This window comes from Globicephala melas, chromosome 20, assembly GCF_963455315.2.
Source record: "Globicephala melas chromosome 20, mGloMel1.2, whole genome shotgun sequence".
In the NCBI taxonomy this organism is placed as follows: Eukaryota; Metazoa; Chordata; class Mammalia; order Artiodactyla; family Delphinidae; genus Globicephala; species Globicephala melas.
In genome coordinates, this window is record NC_083333.1 from 8,991,872 (window position 1) to 9,015,739 (window position 23,868).

The 23,868-nt window shown below is 58.2% G+C and overlaps 2 protein-coding genes across 5 annotated transcripts in view; both read right to left on the minus strand.

The window, feature by feature from the left end:
* Positions 1–14,489, minus strand: P2RX1 (purinergic receptor P2X 1). The gene is made up of 12 exons (XM_030861758.3): positions 14,233–14,489; positions 5,469–5,616; positions 5,098–5,169; positions 4,572–4,641; positions 4,234–4,330; positions 3,850–3,930; positions 3,446–3,587; positions 1,665–1,792; positions 1,140–1,230; positions 655–720; positions 314–415; positions 1–203 (listed from the first exon to the last, which is right to left on the minus strand). The coding sequence occupies exons 1-12, from the start codon at positions 14,367–14,369 to the stop codon at positions 138–140; spliced, it is 1,200 nt and encodes a 399-aa protein (XP_030717618.1). The 5' UTR covers positions 14,370–14,489; the 3' UTR covers positions 1–137.
* ATP2A3 (ATPase sarcoplasmic/endoplasmic reticulum Ca2+ transporting 3) overlaps positions 14,408–23,868 on the minus strand; it is a 38,454-nt gene continuing 28,993 nt past the window's right edge. For 2 of the 4 annotated variants that reach the window (XM_060290909.2, XM_060290912.2), the window contains exon 21: positions 14,408–14,626. In XM_060290909.2, coding sequence (XP_060146892.1) covers positions 14,526–14,626 — 101 coding nt within the window. In that variant the 3' untranslated portion in view covers positions 14,408–14,525. Of the gene's footprint in view, positions 14,627–19,845; positions 21,216–23,868 lie in introns of those variants that run through there. The other 2 variants (XM_060290911.2, XM_060290910.2) reach the window with 2 other exon arrangements.

Sequence of the window (23,868 nt, forward strand, 5' to 3'; positions counted from 1 at the left end):
TCCACCCTGAGCTTCCGGCAACCTGGTGTCTGCCTGGCCGAGAGGGTGGGAGCGCTCCTGGGGAGACCCCTCCACCCTGGCTGAGACCCCACCAGGCTCCCTGCCTGCTGTGTCCAGTAGGAGGGGGGGGACAGAGGTCAGGATGTCTTCACGTTGTCCTGCAGAACCAGGGTGGAGCTGGTGGCCGCAGGGTCGTGCGCCTCCTGTGTAAACATTGGGGGGATGAAAGTCATCCCGGGAGAAGCAGCTGGTTCCCCGGCACAGACACGCAGGCCTGGGGCCTCTGCAGGGCTGGCTCCGGGAGTTCTCTTACCGGCCCTGACCCCATGTCCTCCGCGTACTTGAACTTCTTCTGCTTGTAGTAGTGCCTCCTGGGCAGGATGTGGAGCAGCAGCAGATCGCAGAGAACCGTGGCCTGAGGGGCGGCGCACGGGAACCTGGGGGTGGGGACAGGACCCTCCACTCCCCACCTCTGTCCTGCCCCAGCTCTGGGCCCCAGTTTCCTCAGACATACTGTGTGCGGGTCTAGGGAGGTGGGGTGGGCTCAGTAATAGGGAACAATTTCGGTCAGGTCTGGGATGGGAGACTTGTTGCTGAGGTGTGGAAGGGGAGGGCCTGACCCCGGCACAGTGACCCCATGACCTCAGCACTTACCACCCCAAAGATGCCAATCCCAGAGCCAATGGTGGTCATGGTGGGGATGATGTCAAACTTGCCAGCCTGGTGGCAGGGCCCAGGGGAAAGAAGGTTAACAGTCAGAAGGGTCTGGTGGAAAAGGCCTTCCACAGGAGCGCTGAGACCGGGCCGGGAGCAAGGGGCCTTCCCCACCCTCCACTGGCAGCTGGTCCCACAGCCTGCTGCCCACGGCTCTGGCTCTGCATGGAGACCCAGCTGCTGCTTGGGAGCCCTGGGTTTTGACCTTGACTCTGCCCTCCCTGGACAAGGGGAGACAGTGAGGGAGGTGTGGTCACAGGCTGGAAAGCCCTGCCCTCAACAGCATCTGGGTCCCTCTGTTATCAGATGTAGAAGTGCTGAATGAGGCCCATCCAACTTCCTGTCGCCTCTAACCACAGACACCCAACAAGCACCGGCAGGAACCGAGAGTGTGTCTCTGGCTACCCCTCACACTGGACACTCACCTTGCCGTCCACGAGGATGTCAAAGCGAATCCCAAACACCTTGAACAGGTGCCGGTAGTTGGTCCCATTCTCCACGAAGTGCCTGGCAAACCTTGGGGAAGGGGAGAGGTTGCAGGAGAGGGTGGGTGATGGAGAACTGTCTTGGGTCCAGAGTTTCCACAGCATCAGGGATACAGGAGCCCTTAGAGGTCCATGAGGACAGCCCCGTGCCCCCCAACATTATATAGAGGGGGAATCGCAGGCCTCATTCCAGGAATGCTGTACTCAACCGCTGCCCTAACTCCTGATGTGGGCAATCTCCCCAGCCAGTCCTGGCCAGGTGGGCCTCAAGGGAACCGAGAGCCAGGGGCAGGGCTCAGGCCTCTGGGCTCGTGCTCCCTGCTTGGTCAATTCCGGGAGAATGGGAGTTTCCTAGGATCCGCTGCTCCCCTCCCGGGGACACTTGCTTGGCCTTAAGGGGTTCTGGGAGTAGAAAAGCCCGCAGGACGCCAAGGAAGGATGCACTGGTGGGGGCCCGGCAGGCACCTGAAGTTGAAGCCTTGAGACAGTTTTTTCTCTTCATACAGCCCGTGGAACTCATAGACGGGTTTGCAGTGTCGCACATGCCAGTCCAGGTCACAGTGCCAGTCGATGGTGATGCCTACCACCCCGCCCTACCAGGGACACAGGCCCTCAAGATCCGGGGTTTAGGATCAAGAACTCCTGCCTTACAGCTGGTGCAGCTGTTTTCTGTCTGTTTGAGAAGAGACACTGAGGAGCTGCTTCAGGGTTGAGGTCCCATCACCCTCTCTGGTCCTGCCTCCCACCATCACATTCCAGCTTTCTGACAGTTTCTAGAATACACCAGGTTCTTCCTACCTCAGGGTCTTTGCACAAGCAGTCACTCCCCCCACTCACCCCCACCCCCGCCCACCACCATTCCCCACAAGGCTGGTTCTTTCTCATCCTTTGGTCACTTCTCCTGGGAAGCCTTCCCTGACCACCACCCCCAGTCTAAAATATGCCCTTGTGATTCCCTCTGTGTTCTCTTCTAGAACACGTGTCACTTTGTAACCACACATTTATTTTGTGTGATTATTAACGCATCTCTTCCAAGACTGTAAACTCCACAAGGGTGGAGCTGTCTGTCTCATTTGCACTGACTCCTGAGTCACAGCGCAGGAGGCAAGTAAATAGCTGTTGAATTAAAGAGGGAGTCTGTAAAGACATGGGCTGGGAAGAGAAAACCTGAGAAAGTGAAGCCCCTCTGGGCGAGGCAAGGATCAGGGACAGGTGGGCTGAGCAAGAGGAGAATTGCGTGGAGCTGGGCAGCTAGGCGGGAGGCTAGATGCCTACCGACAATGGTGATGGGTGAGAAGTTCCTACTGGGGGTGGCAGGGAGATTTTTAGGAACAGGGGAAACTAACATTCAGCTTTCTGGTCCTGTGTGTTGCTACTGCGTAAACCCCCTCCAGGGGTTGGCAAACTGAGGCCTCGGGGCCGAATCTGTTTACACATTGCCTGTGGCTGCCTTTGCCCTACAGCAGCTGATCTGGGTGGCTAGAACAGAGACCATGTGACCTGTGGCCCATACGTATTCTCTGGCCCCTTAAAGAAAAAGTTTGCTGACCCGTGTTCTCCATAAAGGCACTGTGGGTGAGTTGTTTTGGTGTGTGATGTCACAGAGAGGGGTTGATTTCCATCCCTGGATCCCACAGGAGCGGATAAGGCTCACAAGGGAGCACGTACCTAGGATGCCTTGGGCCAGGCCACCCTGAAGTGCTGTCCCATGCCCTCAAGGCAATCCCGAGAGACTTGCACTATTACTGCTCCCACTTTACAGGTGCAAAAGCGCAGACTCACTGAAGGTAAGAGACTTGTCTGAGCCAGGATCTGAACCCAGTCAGACAGGTCTGTGCTCCTTATAAGGTAACGTTTCTCTGGGAATCCCACATGACTGTGTGCATCTCAGCCTCCAGAATTCCCAGGAAACCTGGGCAGGCACAGGATTTCCCAGGGCCATGGGCCATGGGATTTAAGCTGCTTGTATCTAATATTTAAAAAACACTGGGCCCTCGGAAGACAGCCAAGTGACATCTGCCTATGGCCATTCATTCTGGGCACCTCCTCTGTGCCAGGTCCATGCCAGGCCCTGCTGAGGACACAGGCCTGAACCACAGGGGCCCCCAGTATTAGGGGATAGATCTATATATATGCTCGGCCCACGCTAGGGACTGGGTGCGGTGCGGGGGTTAACTGGGCCTGAAAAGTCTTTTTTGGCCTGATGATCTGGGGGCCCAGCCCTCCCCACTCGGCTGGCACCATACCTTCTCGGCCAAGGTGCTAAAATTCTGGCCTGACTCTTGTACCATATAGCCGAGCTTGAAAACTGGGCACAGTGGGTGCAAGGTCTTGTGATAGAGGCAGGTCTTCATGTAGGCGGCATCCACCTCCTCCACCAGGTTGCGCCTACAGGGGCAGACGGCATTGGTGGTGGCAGCATGCCAGCTGGGAGGGCACCCACCATGCCCGGGAGCTCTGGGGACCCCTCCCGGGCCCTAGAGACGCCCCTTCCCTATCCCTTGGAGACTGAAGGCAGCCCACCCCAGGGGCCCAGCCCAAGCTTCTGCCTCCAGAAGGAACTCAGCATGAGTGCAGGGTGACAGAGGTGACAGGTTAAGACCGGCTGGAGCAGCCTCCGCCTGCATCTCTGCCCGCTTTTCCCACAAACCTGGTGACCTTGAAGCGTGGAAAGCTGATGCTGTTCTTGATGAAGAGAGTGAAGTTCTCGGCCTCTCGGAGAAGGGCAGGGCTGGAGGAGACGGCACTCACCTGCTGCCCCCTCCCCAGGAGTCCTTCGTGTGCCTACCAGAGCTGGGCTTGGCGTGTGGGGCTGTGAGAGCCTATGGGATCTTCCTGAGTCATTGGAGGGGTGGGCATGCTGTAATGTGGACTCTCAGGCCCCTTGAGCAGAGGCTGGGGCATCTTTGGCCTGAGCTGCACAGATGGGGTGAGGGTGGGGTTGGAAGAAGGGGGGACAGAGCACAGATCCAGATGCTCCTCTAGTCTGGGCTGGGGACCCTGCTCCCAGCTCCCTGGAAGGACAGGGCATTACCATGGGATGTTGTCATCCACCTCCACGGGGCACCAGCCAAAGATCTCACACGTATGCACGATGTCGTTGAAGGCCACACACTTGCCTGTGCGGATGCCTGGAGCAAGGGTGGAACCCCTGGGTGCCCACCCCAAGCTGGGGGTGCAGAGGAGAACCCCCAGGCCCCACTCCTAGGAGCCCCCATTGATGGGGCGCCCAAGAGCAGAAGCCTGGCTGGTTCTGGGACAGGGGAGGCCAAGGTCAAGGTGGCGGGAAGAGAGAGAGCAGGAAGGACATCCTGGTGGAGGAAGCCTGGAACTGACAGGCTGTGGAGGGGGACAGGAGGAGGCCGACCTTACCTTGGGCCTTCCTTTCTGCCTTTCCCGGGGTGCAGCCACTATTATTCGTGCACGTGCCCCCTTCTGGGTTCTGGGGAAGGGGAGAGCTGCTGGCCCCAGGTCCCCTGGGTAGGGTCCTAAGAAGATCCCCCCACCCCCTGCATGGCCCTAGGGTGTGGGGCAGAGTCTCAGACCCCTTTGGAGTGACGCTTAATCACAGCCTCCTTCCCCCAGTCCTCTCCCAGGACCCTCTGGGCTCATGCCAAGCTGCCCTAGTGCTGATGTCACAGCAGGGGTAGGGGAGGTTGGGGCCTGGGCGTTGGGCAGGCACTGAGGCTCAGCATCCTGCGTGGCACACAGCTGGGAGGGAAGCCTCAGCAACCGCCAGTGGTGGGCCATTACTGGGTGTGAACTTATGCCTGAGATTCCACCACTGTGGTGCCGCAGGAAGCCTACCTGGCTTCCCCTCCAATGCCCAAGGGGGCCTCCTCTTCTATGTTATTTTCCCCTGTGGGTCCAAGAAGGGGGGATGGGCAACAGTCCTCACCTCTGCACAGTGGCCTTGGGCCTGCCGGGGGGTGGCGATAAAATTGGTCATGACCACAAAGGAGTTGTCCCCCTGGAAGTGAGAGGCAGGGGGAGGGGAGGGCAGGGCTCTGAGCTGGGAGAAGAGCCCCAAGAACCCAAGCACTGCCCTAGCAAGCCCCCAGAACCCACAGGACACCCAGCAGCCTCCATAACCCACGACATCAGACTGGGGTGATGTTATGAGGCTGCTTCCGCCCCTCACTCACAGGGAATCTGAGGCCCAGAGAGAGAGAGGAGCTAGGCTGGTCCCCCAGGGAGGTGGGACGGAGCCTAACCCAGCTCTGAGCCAGCAAGCCCTGTGGGTGGAAGGTGCACCCCGAGTCTGCTCACCTGGGCTGGGAAGACGTAGTCAGCCACATCCCAGACCTGGGGGCCCAGGCTTGGGAGCTTCGTCACAGCCAGACCCTTGAGTTTCACAGACACGCTGCTGATGAGGCCACTCGAGGTCTGGTAGCCCTTCTCATAGACAAACACCCACCTGCAGGGGGGCAGAGGGGCCAGAGTTGGCCGGAGCCATTCAAGGATGGCATGAGGCTGTGGGCCACCGCCCCTTCCGGCACCAGCTGGACGTGTCAAGTCCTTTCCCTTCCCCTCCCCAGACGCGTCTCTGAGCCACTCTCCGTTCCTAAAGCTACATCTGGGACTGGAGGCTGGAAATCCTCACCTGCTCCCCCTGCTGGCCTGTGCCTAGGGTTCTACCATTCTTTTCACTATAAAAATACTCTTACTGGTTGGCCAGGGAGCAGAGCCCCTGAAGGTCTCTTTCAGAGCCTTTTCCAAGAGTAGCATTTGTTGGAGGCCAAGCTGCTTGGACTCCAGTCTTCAGCCCTATCTCCTTCCTTCCTGAGCTCTTCCCGCTGAGAAACAGCAGAGTATGATGATGGCCGAGAGCCTGGCCTTTGGTGCCCGAGAGTCTGGGCTTGAATCTCACAGGCTGTATGAGGGTAAACTAGTCTCTGTTTAGGGCAAATCCCTCTCTGTTTCAGTTTCCTTGTAAAATGTAAACAATAATAGTACCAATACTACTTATGTTGTGAGTTAATGCCTGTGAAAGCACTTGGAATGGAAACGGGCATGGGCTAAGCACTGTATAGACATTAGCTACTATTATCTCAGCCATGCTGGGAGCTCTTGGGGAGGGGGACTGACTGGAAGGGAAACCAGAGGGGCAAGTGGCCCTTTGAAGGGCTCACAGCATCTGGCCCCAGATGAGGCCCTTGTGGGTGTGGGTCAGGCTGGAGGTCTCCCAGCTTTCTCGGGAGATTCTGGCCTTCCCCTCCCAGCATCAAGAACCCCTGCTCCTCTGGGTTCTCCACTTCCAATCTGGGAGGTTTAGTGGGGTCAACCTCCCTCCTAGCCCCACAGTGGGGGGCACACGACCAGGGTTTGCCAATCAATGTTCCATTGCCCTAGCAACAGCAATGGGTCTAAGGATGGGCACACAACCCTAAGGAGTTTCAGCAACGCAGCCCGAATTTTTCTGGGAATTACTGGGAAAGAAACGTCCTCTCTGTTGGGTGGCTAAGCAAGGTATGGTTAGTCATCTGTGTTACCTCACGGAGACAGCAAGCCTGAGAATGAAGCCAGCTTAGAGAAAAGCCAGGCCAGTAGATGGAGAGGGGCAGACCCCTGACAATGTTGCTTGAGCACCTGGATCCTGCCACACCTGAAGCATGTTGAAAAGTCACTTCTGGACTTCTCAGTTATATAAGTTAATAAATTCTTTTCCTTTATTTAAGCCAATTTGGGTTTGGTTTCCGTAGCTTACAAGTGAGAGTTGTGGATAATACTTCTCTCCAGGGTGTGGTCCCCTTCCTTCAGGAAAGAATCTTGGCGATTCATTGTAACTCTGTGTGTATGTGTGTGTGTGTGTGTGTGTGTCCATGGTATCCATCAGAGTGTGTAGCTGTGTATCTCCAGGGCAAATCTGTGAGCACACTTGTGGCTGTGGCTGACTGTGGGGAGGTGTGTTTCTGCCCCTGTCACCCCTCACCCTACCTTTAGCCCACCCGTCCAAAGCAGAGCTCAGAGCCCTTCTTCTGTCCCCCAGAGCTCAGGACCCATGACGGAGTTCTCCAGGCCTCCTATTCCCAGTCACCACTAGCTCTCTGGGGGCTGTCTCCCTGCTCCAGGCTCCAGGAAGGCAGCCCACCAATGTCGTCCTCTCCCCTCCTATAGTCTACTCCTCTCCTTCTCCAAGCCCCCTCAACCCCCAAAGCCTGGTGCTGGAGCCCAGACAACCCCTCCCAAGCTTAAGCGTGGTCACTGCTGCCCCCTGCAGGTCTCAGATGGCAACAGGTGAGGCATGACAAAGCCTGAGCCTGCCTGCTTGCCTCCAGCCCCGTCAGGGAGGGTGGGCCATCACCTATTCCCCCAGTCTCCTTAGGTTCCTTCCTCCAGGAAGGCCTCTGGCTCCAGGTCCAAGTGTGAAGTTGCTACTGAGGGGGATGACGGGGAGCTGCTCCGCACTCTGAACACGCTGCAGGAGAGAGAGGTCACCGGCCTGCCTCCTGGGCCCCCCGATCCCTGACATCCTAGTAGCAGCATTTCTCTCTTTGCTCAGAACCAACTCCTCACCGTATAGATAGAAAAACTGAGGCCTGAGGGAGTGTCCCTCCCGAGTCAGAGGCAGACCCAGGCTCGAGGCTCCCCAGCCCAGGACCCTGGCCCCGCCACTGAGCAGTCTGGCATCAATGTGTCTGCCAGGAGCCACACGGAGGCTGTGCCCCGGGGCTGATGTAGCCATTTCAGGCTGTGTCCGTTCCCAGGGGCTGTCAGTCCTGTGGCCCAAATCTGACATCAATGACCTCGGTTCTGATAATACCGGAATGACCATGGCGCCAGGCCTCTCCCTCCAAAGCCATGCTCTCCGTGATCCGGTCTTGTGGTCAACACCCCAGGAAGGCCACCAAGGGGGTCTGATGCCAAAGACACTGGCATCTTCAGAAGCCCCTCCCCTTCCAGAAATTCTCTTTTCCATTCTCTCCTCCTCATCCTCAGTAGTCTCTCTTCTTCAACAGCCCCTTGTGGAAGAGGCCACATGGTGGAGTGGCTGAGAGTGTGGCCTCTGGAGTCACAGAGGCCGAGGTTCACACACCAGCACCGCCACTCACCAGCTGCGTGGCTTCAGGCTAAAGACTAAACCTCTCTGAGCACTAGACGTCTCAGTAAAAGGAGGTGAAGGCACCTACCTCAAAGATGCTGATCGTTCCACAGATATTTACAAGCAAGGCCCTACCCCTCACTGAGCCGTGGGCTGGGCTCCAGGAAGAAAAAGAGTCTAGGTGATGGTGTGGAGGACGTTCCCATGAGTTCTTTTTAAGGAAATTAACACAGTGCTTGGCATGCAGCAAGCACATGATAAAATAATCCTATTTATTTACGGTCTCTGGTCCTCCTTCACCAATTCCTCCTTAAATGTCGATCTGTCCCCATCTTCTGGCTTCCATTCTCAGCCCAGGCAGAACCTTGTGTGTGCTGTTGCGGGCACACTTTGTCCCGATTTTTTATCTCCACTTCTGCACTCTCCTCCAAGATTCAGTTCCACACATTCAGTCATTCAACAGATATTTATTTATCGGACCCCTATTATGTGCCAAGGAAAAACAAACCAAAATTCTGCACTCAAAGAACTTATATAGGGGCTTCCCTAGTGGTCCAGTGGTTAAGACTCCGTGCTCCCAATGCAGGGGGCCCAGGTTTGATCCCTGGTCAGGGAACTAGATCCCACATGCCAGCGAAGATCCTGCATGCCGCAACTGAGACGCGGTGCAGCCAAATAAATAAACATTTTAAAAAAAAAGAACTTATGCAAATGTTGAACCTCCAACTGTTTGGTGACACAGATTCCTCCCCCCCTGCCCTGCCTACCCTCCCACCCCCCTCCCAGACATCTCATAGGTACCTCCAACTTAACTTGACCCTTTGGAAAACAGTCTGGAAGGTCCTCAGAAAGTTAAACATGGAATTACCATTTGACCCAGCAACTCCACTCCTAGAACCGAATACCCAAGAGAACGGAAAACATGTCCACACAGAAACTTATACACAAATGTTCACAACATTATTCACAAGCAAAAAGTGGAAACAACCCAAATGCCCAGCTAAGTGTGGAATTTCCATACAGTGGAATATTATTCAGCCATTAAAAGGACTGAAAACTGAAACGTGTTACAACCAACGTGGACGAACCTTGCAAACATGGTGCTAAGTGACAGAAGCCAGACACAAAAAGGCCACATATTGTACGATTTGATCTTTATGAAACGTCCAAAATAGGCAGAGCAAGGGGTAGGGAGGCGCGACGGGGAGTGGCTGCTAAGGGGTGTGAGGCTCCTTTTGGAATAGCGCAAACGTTCTGGAATTAGATAGTGGTGATGGTTGCACAACTTCGTGATTACACTAAAATCCACCAACTTGTGTACTTTAAAAGGGTGAACATTATGACTTGTGAAATCTATCTCAAAACAAAACTTCAACCGGACCAAACTGAACGCCTCATCTTCCCACAGAACTTCCTTCTCTGGTGCCCTCATCCTGAAGGACGGGGCCATACTTGCCCCAACCCCCAGGCTCACAGCCTGGACACGGCACCCTCCCTCTCATGCCCCCATTCTTTGCATCCCTCCATCCTTCCCATCTCCCCTTGGCTTTCATCAAAGAACCCAGAGGGCTTCTTGTGGGGAGGCTGAGACACAAGAGGAGCTGGGGCAGATGCCGGGGCAGCTCTGGCGTGCGGCAGGGAGGACAGGGCATGTGGCTGGTGATACAGGGTATAGCCTTGGGCCACGGGCTATTGGGCAGAGCACCCTTGAAGAGAGGCAAGACCAGGCTCCGGGCCCAGGAGGGACTGAGTTCAGAGCTGGGGCCCACACCGGGGCTCAGAGGTTCATCAACATGCAGTCTGCAGACAAGTCAGGCTGATGATTTATGTCTGTAAGTGTTTTGACTGAATCATCAACCTCTAAAAACCAAGAGACGTTCCTTTCACCCATAATTTCCAATTTCCCACTGCTCTTGAGAAGTCAGGAACTCTGGCCATGCTGGGCACATGTCCTGATGCAGCAACGGTGGGCAGAAGCTGAGCTGTGGCCACCCCCAGTGCGGGGCCCGCTGGGATGATGACCTGTCTTCCATGCTCGCTGCTTCTGCCTTGGCCTCACCCTCACCTCTTATCACTGCTGCCTCTTCACAGCTGTCCTGCCTCTGGCCTCCACCCCCTACCCCAGCACCTGCCTGCCCTGGGCCTTCCCCTGTTAGACACCCTTCCATGGCTCCCCACCACCTGCAGGAGAAAGCCCATATCCCTCAACTCAGCATTGAGAGGCCTGAGCCAGTGGCCCTGCTCACTCCTCCACTTCCTCTCCCTGTCTCTATTCATGCTCCCTCAGCCTAGCCCTAGTGACTCTTTGGGTGTTCCTTCCCTGCCCCAGGACCTTTGATCACACTCTGCTTTCCAGCAGAAGTGCCTGAAGCGAGGTGGGTACCCAACCAGGCTCCACCAGTCAGGACATTCCCTTTCCTTGGCCACAACAACTGGTTCTGGGATGGGCACATGACCCAACCACAGCCGATAAGAGATGGACCTGGGACTTTTGCTGGAACTCTGGAGGAGAAGACGCTTTTGTGCCCCAGGGCTGCTGGTGGCCATTTTTCCACTCTGAGGGCAGAGAGCCTGCCTGAGAATGAGGCCTCCACAGAGGAAAGCAGAGCTGAGAAGATCCTGGCTAGCTTCCTTGGAGAACCCAATGGGACCAACCTGAATTCCTCATCTTCCCATAGAACATGCTCCTGCACCCTCATCAGGGAGGATCCAGCCAGGCCTGAAGCCCACACTGATTTTTCAGTTACACAAACCAGTTAATACCCTCATCCTCCCTTGTTAACCCATTTTGATTGGGTTTCAGTCCCTAGGAACCAAGAAGTTCCAGCTAACTCATCCTCATCTTCTCTCTCTCCCCCTGCCCACCCTGTACCCCACCTCTGTCCCAGGGAACCTGACGCAGGCCTAGGCACAGAGAAGATGCTATGGAAGTGTCCCTGGATGTGTCTCTCCCAGCAATAATTGCTATCTCTCCTTATCTCTGATTGGTGCACTCCAAGATCAGAGGCATGTGATTTCATGAGCTCTGTGTAGGGGCGCACAGGAGGCCTGAGGGAAAGCCAAGAGCAGGACTGCCTGGACTAGAGCCTCCAGGCCTTTGCTCAAGGCTGGCTCTACCACTGTGCCACCTCCTCCAGGAAGTCTTCCCAGGCTCCCCTCCCCAAGCAGCATTCATAAATCCCCTTGAGACCCTCCTGTGTGTGCAGCCAGAGCCCCCCAGACAGGGACATATCCCAACACACCTCTTGTATGGGCCTGCGAGGTCATGGATGACAGCTCACTGCCTGCACACCTCCAGTTACAGAGAGCTCATCACCTCCCAGGAGACAGCTTTAACGGCAAATTAAACCATCCCAATTTGAGATAAAAAGAGTGACATCTTAGCTCAGGCCGCCAGGGCCTCAGGTCCGCTCCCTCCACTTGCCCTCGACTTCCCGGAGGATTGTGACTGACAGAGAAAACAGCCTCAGTTTCCCTCCTCGGAGTCTGTTCGAGTTCTCAGCATCTCAGCCTCTCTGCCTCTGTCTCAATAATTCCCTCTCCATATCTGAGCCTCAGGGCCTCTCTCTTCATCTGAGTGTTGTGTTCCAATGTCTGTCCCTCTGTCCAGTTCTGTCTCTGTGTCTGCCCACCCCCCATCTGGACTATCTCTCTGTCTCTGGGGTTGGGGTGTCTGGCTCTTCTATGCTCCCCTCTGTGCCCCTGCAATGCCCACAGGACCAGAGAGTCTGACAGACAGGGCCCTTGGGAAGGGGGGGCAATTAAAGATAGGCCATCCCTCCTCAGAAAAGGGCAAATTATTGAGCCTGCAGACAATGTCTTTGGAGGGGGTCCCCTAACCCCTGCTCTGTGGAACAGCTGGGAAACTGAGGTCTGAAATTGTAAGACAAAGTGCAGGCTGGGTTTGGTCAGCAGTTGCGGGTGCCTAGCTGAGCGGTCAGTGCAGCAGTGGGCAGTGGCCAGACGAGGGCACCAGAGACAGCAGGAGTGGCGGCACCAGAGACAGCAGGAGTGGCAGCCCCAGCTGGAGTCTGGGGGTTGGTGGGTGTTTCCAGGGACTCTGCCTGCCTCCCTCTGCTCTGTGACTGGGGCAGGTCAGTGCCCCTCTCTGAGCATGTTTCCTTTCCAGGATATCAAGTCCAACTTTGGAGTCACACAGCTGGATTCAAGTCCTGGTTCAGCCTTTTTCTAGCTGTGAGAACCAGGCTAAATCATTCAGTGTCTCTGAGTCTCACCAACACTGAGGAGGCCACATCCATTTGGAAACTGAGTGCACTGTCTTGGGAGAGAGGAAGGGAAGGAGGCAGGTAGTGAGGTCCCCGTCACTGGAGGCATGTGTTCAGGACTGGATGGTGGCTTGGGGCATCTGCTGCAGCTGGGAGTGGGGTGGGAGGACTGTGCCTTTCCCTCTGACAGTCTGTCACCAACACACAAAAGGAGGTCTGGCAGTGCTGACCCGAGAGCAGAGATGGGGAACCATGGGGGCCACGGTGAGGACAACGTTCTCCCAGCCTCTTGGTGGGAGCGATGCGCTGGGCCTGTGGGCAAGCTCTCTCCCCGCTGGAGGGTCAGGAGTGTGGCTAATGGTGGAAACACATCGGGGCCCCATTAGAAGGGTTCTCAGAGCCCTTGTGAAGAGGGGAAGAGAAGGCAGAGTCAAGGCTGGGGATCAGGAGGCCCCAGTTCTAACTGGGCCTGGATGCTGACTTGCTGTGTGACCTGGAAACCCCACTGCTCCCCTCTGGGTCTCTTTCCCTCACAAGCTCAATGACACTGCACATATCAAACTGGTTTGTGAACAGTAAGGAGGCAGAGTCGAAAGGTATCGGAGGGCTGGGTCGTGGCCCTGGCTCCACCCAACCAGCTCTGGGGCCTCGGGGGCAGGGGGTGGGGGGCAGAGGGAAGGTTGTTTTGGATGTCAGAGGCCCTAGGGGGACCAGGTGGTCACTGGCCTCCTGGTCAGCCCGCCCTAGTTTGGTCTCACAGCAAAAACGGGGACACGGAGACCAGAGGGGCAGGGCTTCTGGGTGCCCCAGACCCCCCAGCGGGGGCTGAACCCCCTTCAGTGGCCTTGAGGCCTCCAGGAGCCCTCTGTGGAGTCACTGTAAGTTGACATAGTGTCCCTGACACAGGGGCGCCCAGCCCCAGGGGCACCCCCAGCAACCACACCCGATAGGCTCGTGCCCAGACACACGAGGGCACGTGCACCCCACACAGAGCCCTGGGTACAATGCACACGCATCCACACACCACACACACGTGTGATCACATAAGCACCTGCCCAGACAGCCAGACCGATTTCAGGAAGATGGCCTTTGCGTGGCTCCCAGAACAGCAGCCCACAGGGGAGTCCCACCTACTTCTGCCCCTGCACCCCTGGGGCGGTGGGACAGGCCCCATGATGCCCAGAAAGGAGCTGTCTTCCCCGGGACCAGAACGGACCTCCCACCTCTGCGTGACATGCCACCATTAAGGCACCAGGTGTTCTGAATTTGAAGGTTTCTCTGCTCAGGTTCTGGAATAGACCAGGATGCCTTTACTTTAGGCAGGGCAGGTGAGCGCAGGGCCCGTCCCACTCTGGCCTGTAAAGTGGGGTGCGGCCTCCATCTCTCAGGAGCTGCGTGGCTTGGCTGGGAGGTCAGAAGTGGAAGGGCTCTGGCTGGGGCTGGCTGGGGCCCTGGCCTCTGATGCCCCCCCCACCCCTTGAGGGAACCATTAGCAGTGGGTCAGTTCCTCAGAGCCCAGAGGCTTTGCCTCTTGTTCACCACATGACCGGAGGCAGGGCTGCCCCTCGTCACAGTGTCCCCACCTAGGCAGCGGGTTAGCAGGCTTCCCTTCCTTCTGAATGGCACCTGAAAAGTTTGTCAGGAAGCGTGACAGGCCGTGGAGGGAAAGAGGGGCTCTTTGGGGTCATGGGAAGCATCAGCCTGGAGGACAGGCCTGGGTTGGGGGCTGGTGCAGGAGGGCAGCAGGGGGGGCGTCCAGACTCACCCAATGACGTAGACCAGAACCACGAGCTGGATCAGGCGGAAGATGACGCCCACCTTCTTGTTGCGCACAAGCACCATGCGGGGAGTGTCATACTCAAAGAAGAAGGAGGCCAGCTCGTCCTGGAGCCGCCGCGCCATGGTGGCCCAGCTGGGGGCTGAGAGCCGAGCCCCCTGCCCGGCCTTGGCTCCTGGGGTGAGCCAGGCGTCAACACCCAAGTCTACAGCGAAGTTTCTAGAGGTTTCCCAGCCCCTTAGGAAGAGCAGGGTGGGAAAGGTGAGGCCAGAGGTCGGGAGTCAGAGGTCAGTTGTCAGCACTTGAGTTGGGAGGGAGAGTCCTTGGGTGGTCAGAGCCGCGCTTGGCCCCTGGCAGGCAATGGACTGTGGACCAGCTGTGCCTGTGGACAAATAAATTCCCAAAGATAGGCGGGGGCGGGGCCAGGGGGCCACCCAGGCCCGGCCCCACTGCCCCTCCTGGCTCCGCCTGGGCCCTGCTGGGCCTCCGGAAACGGGAGCTGCTGGCAGGAAACCATGGGCCACCCGTCACAAGGCAAAGATAAAGCTGTCTGCCCCCCACGAGCTTGGTGGAACAGAGCTGGGGGCTCAGGCCAGGGCCTGGGTGGAGTGGCCTCAGGCTGGAGCCCTCCCCAAACCAGGGACCCATCTTGTATCCAAACATCCTCCCCACCCTACCTTGGCCCCAGGTGGAAAGCTCAGTCCCTGGGAGTCTACAGCCAGGAGGGCAGAGAGGAAGGAGGGCTGCTTCCAGCCCAGCTGCCTGACACTTCCTGAACCTGGGGCAGGACCCCCACCCCGCCCTTATAGACCACCTTCCATCCACCCATCCCTCTGGGTCTGAGCCTGGCCCGTGCCCAGTCAACCTCAGGGTCGGGCTGGCATCTCCATCCCCCCACCTCTCTTGTCCTAGCCGCACCTCCACCACCCTGAAACCAGCACAGGGCGCAGGAACCCAGGCAAGGCGAAGGCCGCGTCTGTCACACATCACTGTGGGGCTCTCAGAGCCCAGCAGGGGAAGCCTGACATCAGACCGCCTCAGCGAACACCCCTGGCTGTGCTGCTTGCTGTGGGGGCCTGGGTACCTTGCCTCACCTCCCTGAGCCTGCTTCCTCATCCGTGAAATGGGGCAATAATGGGACTTTCCTCATAGGGAGAGGCCAGGGGATGGGTCCTGACAACACTGAGGACAGAGAAATTGAGGCCACTCCTGCAGCCCCTGCCCTCAACCCCAACCCAGGCCCTGAAAGCAGAGGCCCTGGGGGCTGGGCTGGGGCAGGTCCTGTGTTAACTCTCCGAGCATCAGAGCTGGAGGCTAACTCCCAACCTCCCTCTCATTTTGCAGGTGAGGAAACTAGAGCTCAGAGAGGAGAAATGAATTGCCCAAGCTCACCCTGCACGGTACAGGAAGCCCCCGCTTGAAGCAGGAAGGTCTCCCTGGCCCTCCCTCCACCCAGGCTGGGTGTCCTCGGGGCTCCCCCACACCCCGCCCGCCCCGTCCAGGCTGCCCCACCCTGAAGGCTGATGGGAGTCTTCTTCCTGGCAGGCCTTTAGCTGGGAAATCACTCTGGGCAAGGAGCCAGGCCCCGGGGCTGGGAATCCCAGCCTCCTGTCTGAGTAGAGCTGCCTTCTAGACAGCAGGGGGTCCCCACAGAGGGCCCCTCCAGCACCCTAGCTCAATCCCCCCATCAAACAGATCAGCCTCACCCAACACAGAGTTCCCGTTAATCTCAGGCTCAAGGGTCTGTCCGGGGATGCTGCCTTCAAGAGGGGCTGGTGAGTACCACGTCCTGGCTTTTCTAAGGAAAATCCAGAGATGCTGGGAGGCAGAGCAGAGGTAGCCACATCCCCTTGGCCTGGTCTTGACCTCAGACAAACGGGCCTGTCCTCTTCCCAGCTGACCTCATGCCCTTGGAACAGCAGGCGCTGGACATGAACTGTTTGCAGTGGGGGTGAGGTGGATGCTGACACCGTGTCTGGGCCATCTCTGTGTTCCCACTCCACCCACACTTCTCAGGACAGCACACCACACTTGGGAGGGCGGCAGGCACTAAATTGGGGTTTGGGGGAAGGGGAGGGGGAAAGGAAGGGAGGAGGAAGGAGGGAGGGAGGGAGGGAGGAAGGAGGGAAGCCAGACAGTCCTCCAGTCTGTGTCTGTGCTCTTCACTCCGTCACCATGTTCTCCTCCTTCTCCCCTGCCTCCTCCTCCTCTTCCTCCTCCAAGGAGCTAGGCTTGCTGACAGACAGATGGACCAATGGACAGACAGACTTGCTTGGAACACACACATGTGCTGCTGTTACAGCCTCGGTTCTGACCCTGACACTCAGAAAACAGGATGCGCCGGAGGACAGTCTCATTTGGGGATGTTATCATAACCAAAAATGTGCCCAAAACAAAAAGAAATAAAAGCAATTACATTTCTTTCCCCAAATTCCTTTTCTCGTGAATCACTCTGCAAGAGTAAGACGGGCAGCTGAGAGGGTCGATGTCCCTTTCACTGGTCCTAAAGTGCGTCTTTCCACTGAGGCCTGTGCTTTCCCGCCCTTGGCCCCCACCTCAGCATCCCCAGGGGCAGATATCCGTGTTTGTTCCAGGCATTTGGGGAAGTGAAGGAAACCTAGAATTCTGCAGGCTTTTCTTTACAGCAGCCCCGTGATGGAGGCTCAAGAATTGTCACTTTGCAGATAAAGACACTGAGGCTCTGGAAGTTAAGGGCCTTGCCCAAGGTCACACAACGATTAGCTCCCGTATCTGCTGGTGGCCGGGAAGGAAGCTCCCCAAAGTCTGAGATCTTGGCCCAGAGCCCACCCTAAGACTCCAGCCCTTCAGAGCCGCCAGACCTGCCTTATAAGCCCAAAGGCCGGGATGGCCTGAGTGGGTACTGGGCCGGGCCTTGTAGGGAGGCAAGGCAGTGCTGCCAAGCTTGGCCCCAGGATGACCTCCCTTGCGTGGCTAAACTTAGCCACTCTGTGAGGGTGGAGGGGGCCTGTGTGCCTATCCTGGAGGCCAGCCTGGGCCCTCAAGGAGGTCGGCACAGGCTCCAGTGGGTCTCCTTGGCCACTCAGGGTCCCAAGGTGCAGGGGCCACGCCTCTGCCCGGAGAGGAGCTCGGTCCAAGCTCCCACACCAGCTGGTCCAGCCTCAGTGTTCACACAGCCTCTCAGACGCTGTGGAACAGGGCCCTGGGCTGGCCTAACTGGACTGTCTAGGGGAGGGCAGGCATCCATGGGGAGGCCACTACGGGGGTCCCCAGGCTGGCTTCTCCTCACTGCCCAGATCTTGCATGGCTTCTCTGGCCTCTTCCGTCCCCTACTAAGGGCCTCCATCCGGCTGGAGCCCCTCTGCCAGAGTGTCTGAGGCATCACGACCCCCTGGTTCTCCTCCATGCTTTTGGGCCATCTCCCCTTGGTTCTCAGCCTCTTCCTTCCCCTGGAATGTGGGGACTCTTTGGGGCTGGCCTGGGCCACTGCCCCACAAACACTGCGCACACACCTGGAGGCCCGCCCCCTGCCGACGCTGAAGCCACTACACCTACAGCAGCCGCGCGCCAGCCACCTCCTCTGGCTCCCACCTCTTTTCTCTTTCTTCTAAATCAAACTGCACTAAGGTATAATTTACGTGCAATAAAAGGTACCCATTTTAGGCACACAGTTTGATGAGTCTTGACAAATGCATGGAACTCCCCTCCCTCCCCAATCCCTCAGCCCTGAACGTTCCCTCCTGCCCCTTTGCTGTCGGTCTTCCCCAACCCCCAGCCCCCGGCAATCACGGATCCGCTCTGTTGCTACAGCTTTGCCTTTTCTAGAACTTCATGGAGGTGGAATCGCTCAGTATGGGCTCTTTTTGGTTCTGGCTTCTTTTCCTCACACCAGGGTTTTAAGCATCACGCATTCTGTCGCATACATGGGTGCGTTGTTTTCTATTGCTGAGCAGTATTCTGCTGTATGGACATGCCAGTTTGTTCATCCTTCCCCTGCTGATGGCCATTTGGGCTGTTTTCAGTTTGGGGCTACGATGAATAAAGCTGCTGTGGACACTCAGGTCCAGGTCTTTGCGTGGACACATCTTCATTTCCTGTTTTTGCCCTTCCACTTCTCCCAGGGCAGCCCCAACGGGCATCCATCCCTCCTGGGAGGGGTGCAGTGTGGGGGTCCGTAGGAGCACAAAATCCTGGCCTCTGGAGGGGACGGGGGAGGCCATGGGCATTTTGGTCACTGCCATCCCCGAGCCAGTGCGAAGTGTGCCGGGGCTTTCCCCGGAATTCCCCCCTGGGTCAGTGGCCGTGAGGTAGGAAACCTCTGTTTACCTTGGCCCATCGGGCTCCATGTCCTGTGGGCTGGACAAGGCCGGACTTGGGCAGGGCTGGGTGGGGCTGGAGGCAAAGCAGGCCTGGCCACGTGCCCCAGAGGCTGCCAGGAGCTGGAGCCCGCCTGCCTCCTACGTAAGCTCCCCAGGCCCATCTTAGCGCCGCTTGCTACCCGTCCGTCAGGGTGAGGGCCAACTTGATGGTCAGATTTTCAGAGGGCCTCAGGCTCTTTAACTGTAAGACGGAGCCCTACGCCCTGCCGGGCCCATCTCATGGAGCTGCTTGAGGACCCGGAGACAAGGTACATGAAAATGCTTTGTGATCTGAGATGGATTTTGTTCAAGAGGGAATCCTTCTGCCTGCCCATCCCCAGCTTCTGCTGTGTGCTGTGTGTCAAATCCTGTCTCCTAAATAAAGCCTGGGAGCTCCGAAGGGTGGGTCCTGCCTGTCTCCTCTGGTCACGGCCTGCTTCCTGGACGTGCCATCCTTGCATTACATGGGGCCCTGTGCTCAGAAGGGCCCCGCACTTGGTGTATTGCTCTGCTGCCACTGCTAAGAAATTCTTAAGTTTTGAACAAGAGGCTCCCCATTTTCATTTTGCACTGAGCTCCACAAATTATACAGTTGTGCCTGCCTCTGGCCCTGTGGGCAGGGCCTGAGTCCCCTTCCGAGGGCAGTGAGTCCTCCTTTCAGAGGAGGAAATGAGGGAGGCAGGGGAACACGGCTCTTCCCTTCCCAGAGCTCCCACTTTTGGAGGGCAGGGTCACCTGGGCGAGTCAGGAGTTAATGTCAAGCAGCCTCACGAGGCCCCGGGACAGTGTGAGCCTCAGGAAGCCTCGGGGAGGTGCATTTGAGTTGGGCTGGGAAGGACGAGAGACGGATGGTACCTCAGGGAGACGCAGGACCCCTGGAACAGCCAGGGCCGGGGGCCCCTCTGTGGGGAGCAAGTGACCCTGGATATTCAGGCTTCAGACCCAGCCCTGCCCCGGGGAGTCACGGGCCCCTCGCAGCCTCATCTCCCTTGAATCGTGTGTAAAGGGCTTTGATCACATGCACAAACTTTCAAGTGCTGTACACGTGAGGAGAAGGCAGTCAGGCCTCTGCTACGGGGGCGTGGCTCCCCGCCCCCTGTCTGAGGATGAGATCTCTCCCTCCGGCTGGCATCAGAGCCCCAGACCTTCACTCACTGCTCCTGGCGGAGGGGGCACAGGTGGTGGGAGCCCCCAGGGAGACACCGAGGGGGCAGAGGGGGGACCGCTCTCCAGGAAACACGCTGATGGCCCTTGTTGCCCCAGACACTCAACCTTTATTTCTCTACCAGACTGCACGTCAGCAGGTGGGTACAGGGCCCTGCCCCCTTCCGAGACCTCCGTTCCCCCAGCAGGAAAGGTGCAGGAGAATCTCTGGGGGCTCCAGGAAAGTCCCACCCAACTCTGATTCTCTCACTTTCGAGAGAGGGGAGGGCGGAAGTGTGGGCGGAGGGGCTACTGAACGTGGAGCCCATTTGTCTGCAAGGCGGGCCCAGGGGGCCTTTTGATTCTGGGGACCGGGACAGGGATGCAGGTCTTGATTTACACATAAAATAATCGCTTTGTACACTCTCTAGGAGGGGCGAGGACGCACGGCCATTTACTCACTGCTGCTTCTGCTCTTAGCTAATTTTCGCTGGAGGGGCAAAAGCTGAGTGAAGAGAACACTGGTGTCCCGCAAACGCTCTTTTCCCATCATCGGAAGGGAGGGAGCGGACGTGCCCTTGGGTAGCTAACCATTCTTCAGGACGTCCTTTCGGCCCATGGGTGTGGGGACTCAGGATCACGCAGCCGTGCAGAGCTTGACGCGGCCAGGAGCTGGGTCAGGGTGTCAAGGCGCAGTGGTCAGGGACCCGAGGACGGCTCGGGTCTCGGGCGCCAGGGACGCAGAAGGCAAATCGTCCTCCGCTTGGCAGAGCAGGCAGCACCAAGACGGCGCGTGCTCTGTCGGCTTGGAACAGAGAAACCTGAGCCTGGGGGTGCGCCGAGCTGCGGCAGGCAGGCTGGCCATCTCCCAGGAAAGGAGGGCCTTGCTCTGCCCCCCTCCCCCGCTCCCGTGTCCCTCTCTCTGAGCCTTCCACCCCCTGCACACATAAACACAAACAGGCGCAAGCCCTCGGGAGCTGACTCCGTGGAAGCAGAGTGGAGGGGGCTGTCTGCCCTCGCTGTGCACAGCTGGGCCTGGCTGTCCCCGCTTCACCCTGGGCCAACCAGGCCCCAGCCCAGGCACTGAGGGAGAGGCCAGAGTGGCTCCCAGGAGAGCTCTGTCTATGCAGAGATGCAGGTCACCTGCGTCCAAGGAAGGGGAAGCAGACTCCTGAGCGCCCTTGTGGATCTGGGGAGGAGGGCTCTGCTGTGGGCTTCTGGGCAGGCCCTGCCCGGGCTGTAGCTCCTGGGCCACAGCTTCAGGGATGAACTGCCCAGGAGGGCCCTAGAGACCTGAATTACAGAGCCCCCAGGGAGATGGGAGGGGGACAGAGACCCCGGGATGGGCCTGGAGGTGGCCGCCCCGACCTCAGCAGGGCCCAGTGAGCAAGCAGGTGAGCATGCAGGCGGGGGGGCTCGGGGGGCGAAGGCTTGGGCACCATCACTCTGAGGTACACACTGGAAACGCCACTCTGCTCCCGGCACTCTCTTCTGGAAGAAAACCCGAGAGCGTGTTAACATGTACGTAGGAGAGCACACATCCACACTGGTTCCTTCTGTCCTCCTCTTTCCCTGGGACAGCCCCACTCTCCCATGGCATCTCTCGGTCGGCCCCCAGCCCCGCTACACCCCCTGGATGTCCCTGGAGCTTCCTTCACCCCACATGTTCCATCAACTCCCTCAGAGCATCTGATGCACATTACCCTCTTGGTTTCCAGTTTGGGGAACCACTACCTACCATCATGAGGTCCAGAAACCCCGGCCATCCTTTACTCCTTGCCCATCCCACATACCAGGCCTGCTATTTCACCATCTTCATCTCTCTTCCTCCACTGCCCCCACCAGGGCTCAAGGCCTCTCACCAACAACCTCCTGTCCCTGGCATCACACTACAGACCTAGCCCATCACTCCCTTCAATGGCTCCCCAACTGCCATCAGAATAAACTCCAAACCTGCCCCATATCCTGAACCCTCCCAGATCGGTCCCCACTCAGTCTCTCCAGGCCTCCCCTCCCTTCAGCCTGGCCCACAGGCCTCCGCCTGACAGCTGAGGTCGGGTAAGAGGCCCCTGCCCCTGACCCTCCGGGACTGACCCAGCATCCACAGTTCTTCCCAGGACACATCTCTCGTAAATCATGGGGAAGCCACGAGCATCAGGCCTCAGCAAAACTTCCCTAAAAGGCCACCAGGCTGGCTTGGGAATGTAACAGAGTCCCCTGTCTCACCCCTGCCCTGTCTGCCTTTAGGAGGCCCGAGGGACTGCGGCTGCACAGGCCATAGCTGCCTGGGCTGCCAGCGGGCACACTCCACCCCACCTCTCAGATGTGGCCACAGATACCCAGCCTGTGTCCGTCCTGCGGGTCCCATGGCCACTCCTGAGAGCAGAGCACCACCCTCACGAGCCGAGCTTCACCAGGACCACAGTCAACATCTCAGGTTAATGGTGGAGGTGGAGGCATCTTCCGGGACCAGCTTACCCTGGGCTGGGCCTCAGTGTCTCCCTCCCAAACCAGCTTAACAAGGCCCACCAGCCTCCCTGCTCTGAGTCTCGCTCCCATCTACCCTCCATGGTCACCGCAGTCCCTCCCATGCTTCCACCCTTCTGTGGCTCTCTCTGACCTGAGGATAATGTCCAGGGTCCTTACCTTGGTATCCGAGGCCCCTGCCACACTCTGGCCTCAGCCCTCTACCCTGCACTCCAAGCCCCAGCTCCACTAAAGAGGCCAAGCCTTTCGAGCCCAGCCTCTTCTCCACCAAGTTCAATCCTCGCCTTTCAAACCTCTGCCCAAACCCCACCTCTTCTAGAAACCACCCCCAACCCTGGCCCAGTAGGGGCTGCTCCCTCCCCAGTCCTTCCAACCTACCCGGTCCTGCTAGGGGCCCGCTCCTCTCCCCCACCCAAGCCAAATCCTCCATCATCCAGTAGCCAGCACTGGAACAGTGCCCAAGACATAGGCTTCTCCCATTGGCTGAGAAAGGTTCTCACTTTTCAGCTTTCTCGAGAAGACGCGGAACCTCTTGGCTAGGGAAAGCTCTTAAAGACGAAGGTGCCCACATCCCCCGGAGGATGTGGGGGACTTTGCAGGTGAGTTAGTGTGGTCAAGGTTGGCCGGCAGCCTTCCTGGTGGCCCAGCCCTGTGCTCCAGCCAGAGCTGGGGCTGCTGCAGACGGAGTTTCAGGTGACAGAGCCATTTCCCTGTCTTCACCTCCCCAGAAGCGCCCTGAGGGTGGGCCCGAGAGAACCATGCCGGGGCAGAATGCCTTGTCTGGCTTGGCTCCCCCTTCCCCACCCCCAACCTGTGGGCTCCAACAGACCTTGCTTTGACCAAGCACCCACCTCTACCCTCAGCTGAGCCCCCTTCCCCCTGCCACGTGTGTGGTCACCCTCTGGACAGACCTGCGGTGGGCCAGCTTCTCCAGAGAGAGGAGGCCAACTTGTTTTAGCCTTTTTAATAACATAAAATATTTGCAGTGCCTGGGAGGGCTGGCCAGCATGGGAGATGGGGGCTGATCGGCTGCCCTGGCCCCTGCGGAATGACAGGCACGTGATCTGTTTATGCCCCCCACCCCCACCCCGCCCTGGCACCCTCCCCTGGGCCCGGGATACATTCCTGCCAGAGGTGGCCCTCAAGGACCCAGCTGCTACAGAGCAGGCCTCAGCCATCTCTGGGCCTAACCCGGGGCCCTCAACAGCAGCCTGGCCACAGACCTACAGCCTTGGCTCAAACTCCCAGGAACAGGGACTTTCTCACCCCTGCCTCCTCCCTCTCTGGGCAGCTCGGGCAGGGTCAGAATCACCCACGCTCTGAGCCCCTGGCAGAGGCAGGCAGGTGGACACCGTGCCCCAGCCTGCTCCTCCACTCACCGCCCCCCACGCCAACCCTGCCATTCTGTCCTCCATTCCCGGGTTCAGGCAGACCCAGAGCTGTGAACTCAGAAACAGAGAACCGCCTGGGAGACTGTGCTGAGAATGCCTGCATAAGATCAGGCCCGGTTCAGGGAAGTCAGAGGCCAAGCAAGGCCCAGAGGAGGGCACAGCAGGCCTGGCTGTGCAGGGCTGGTGGCAAGTGAAGAAACCGAAGCCGCGTGGCTCTGAGCAGTGCTCCCGCTGGCGGCCCAGTGAGCCCAGGGCCCCAACCCCTG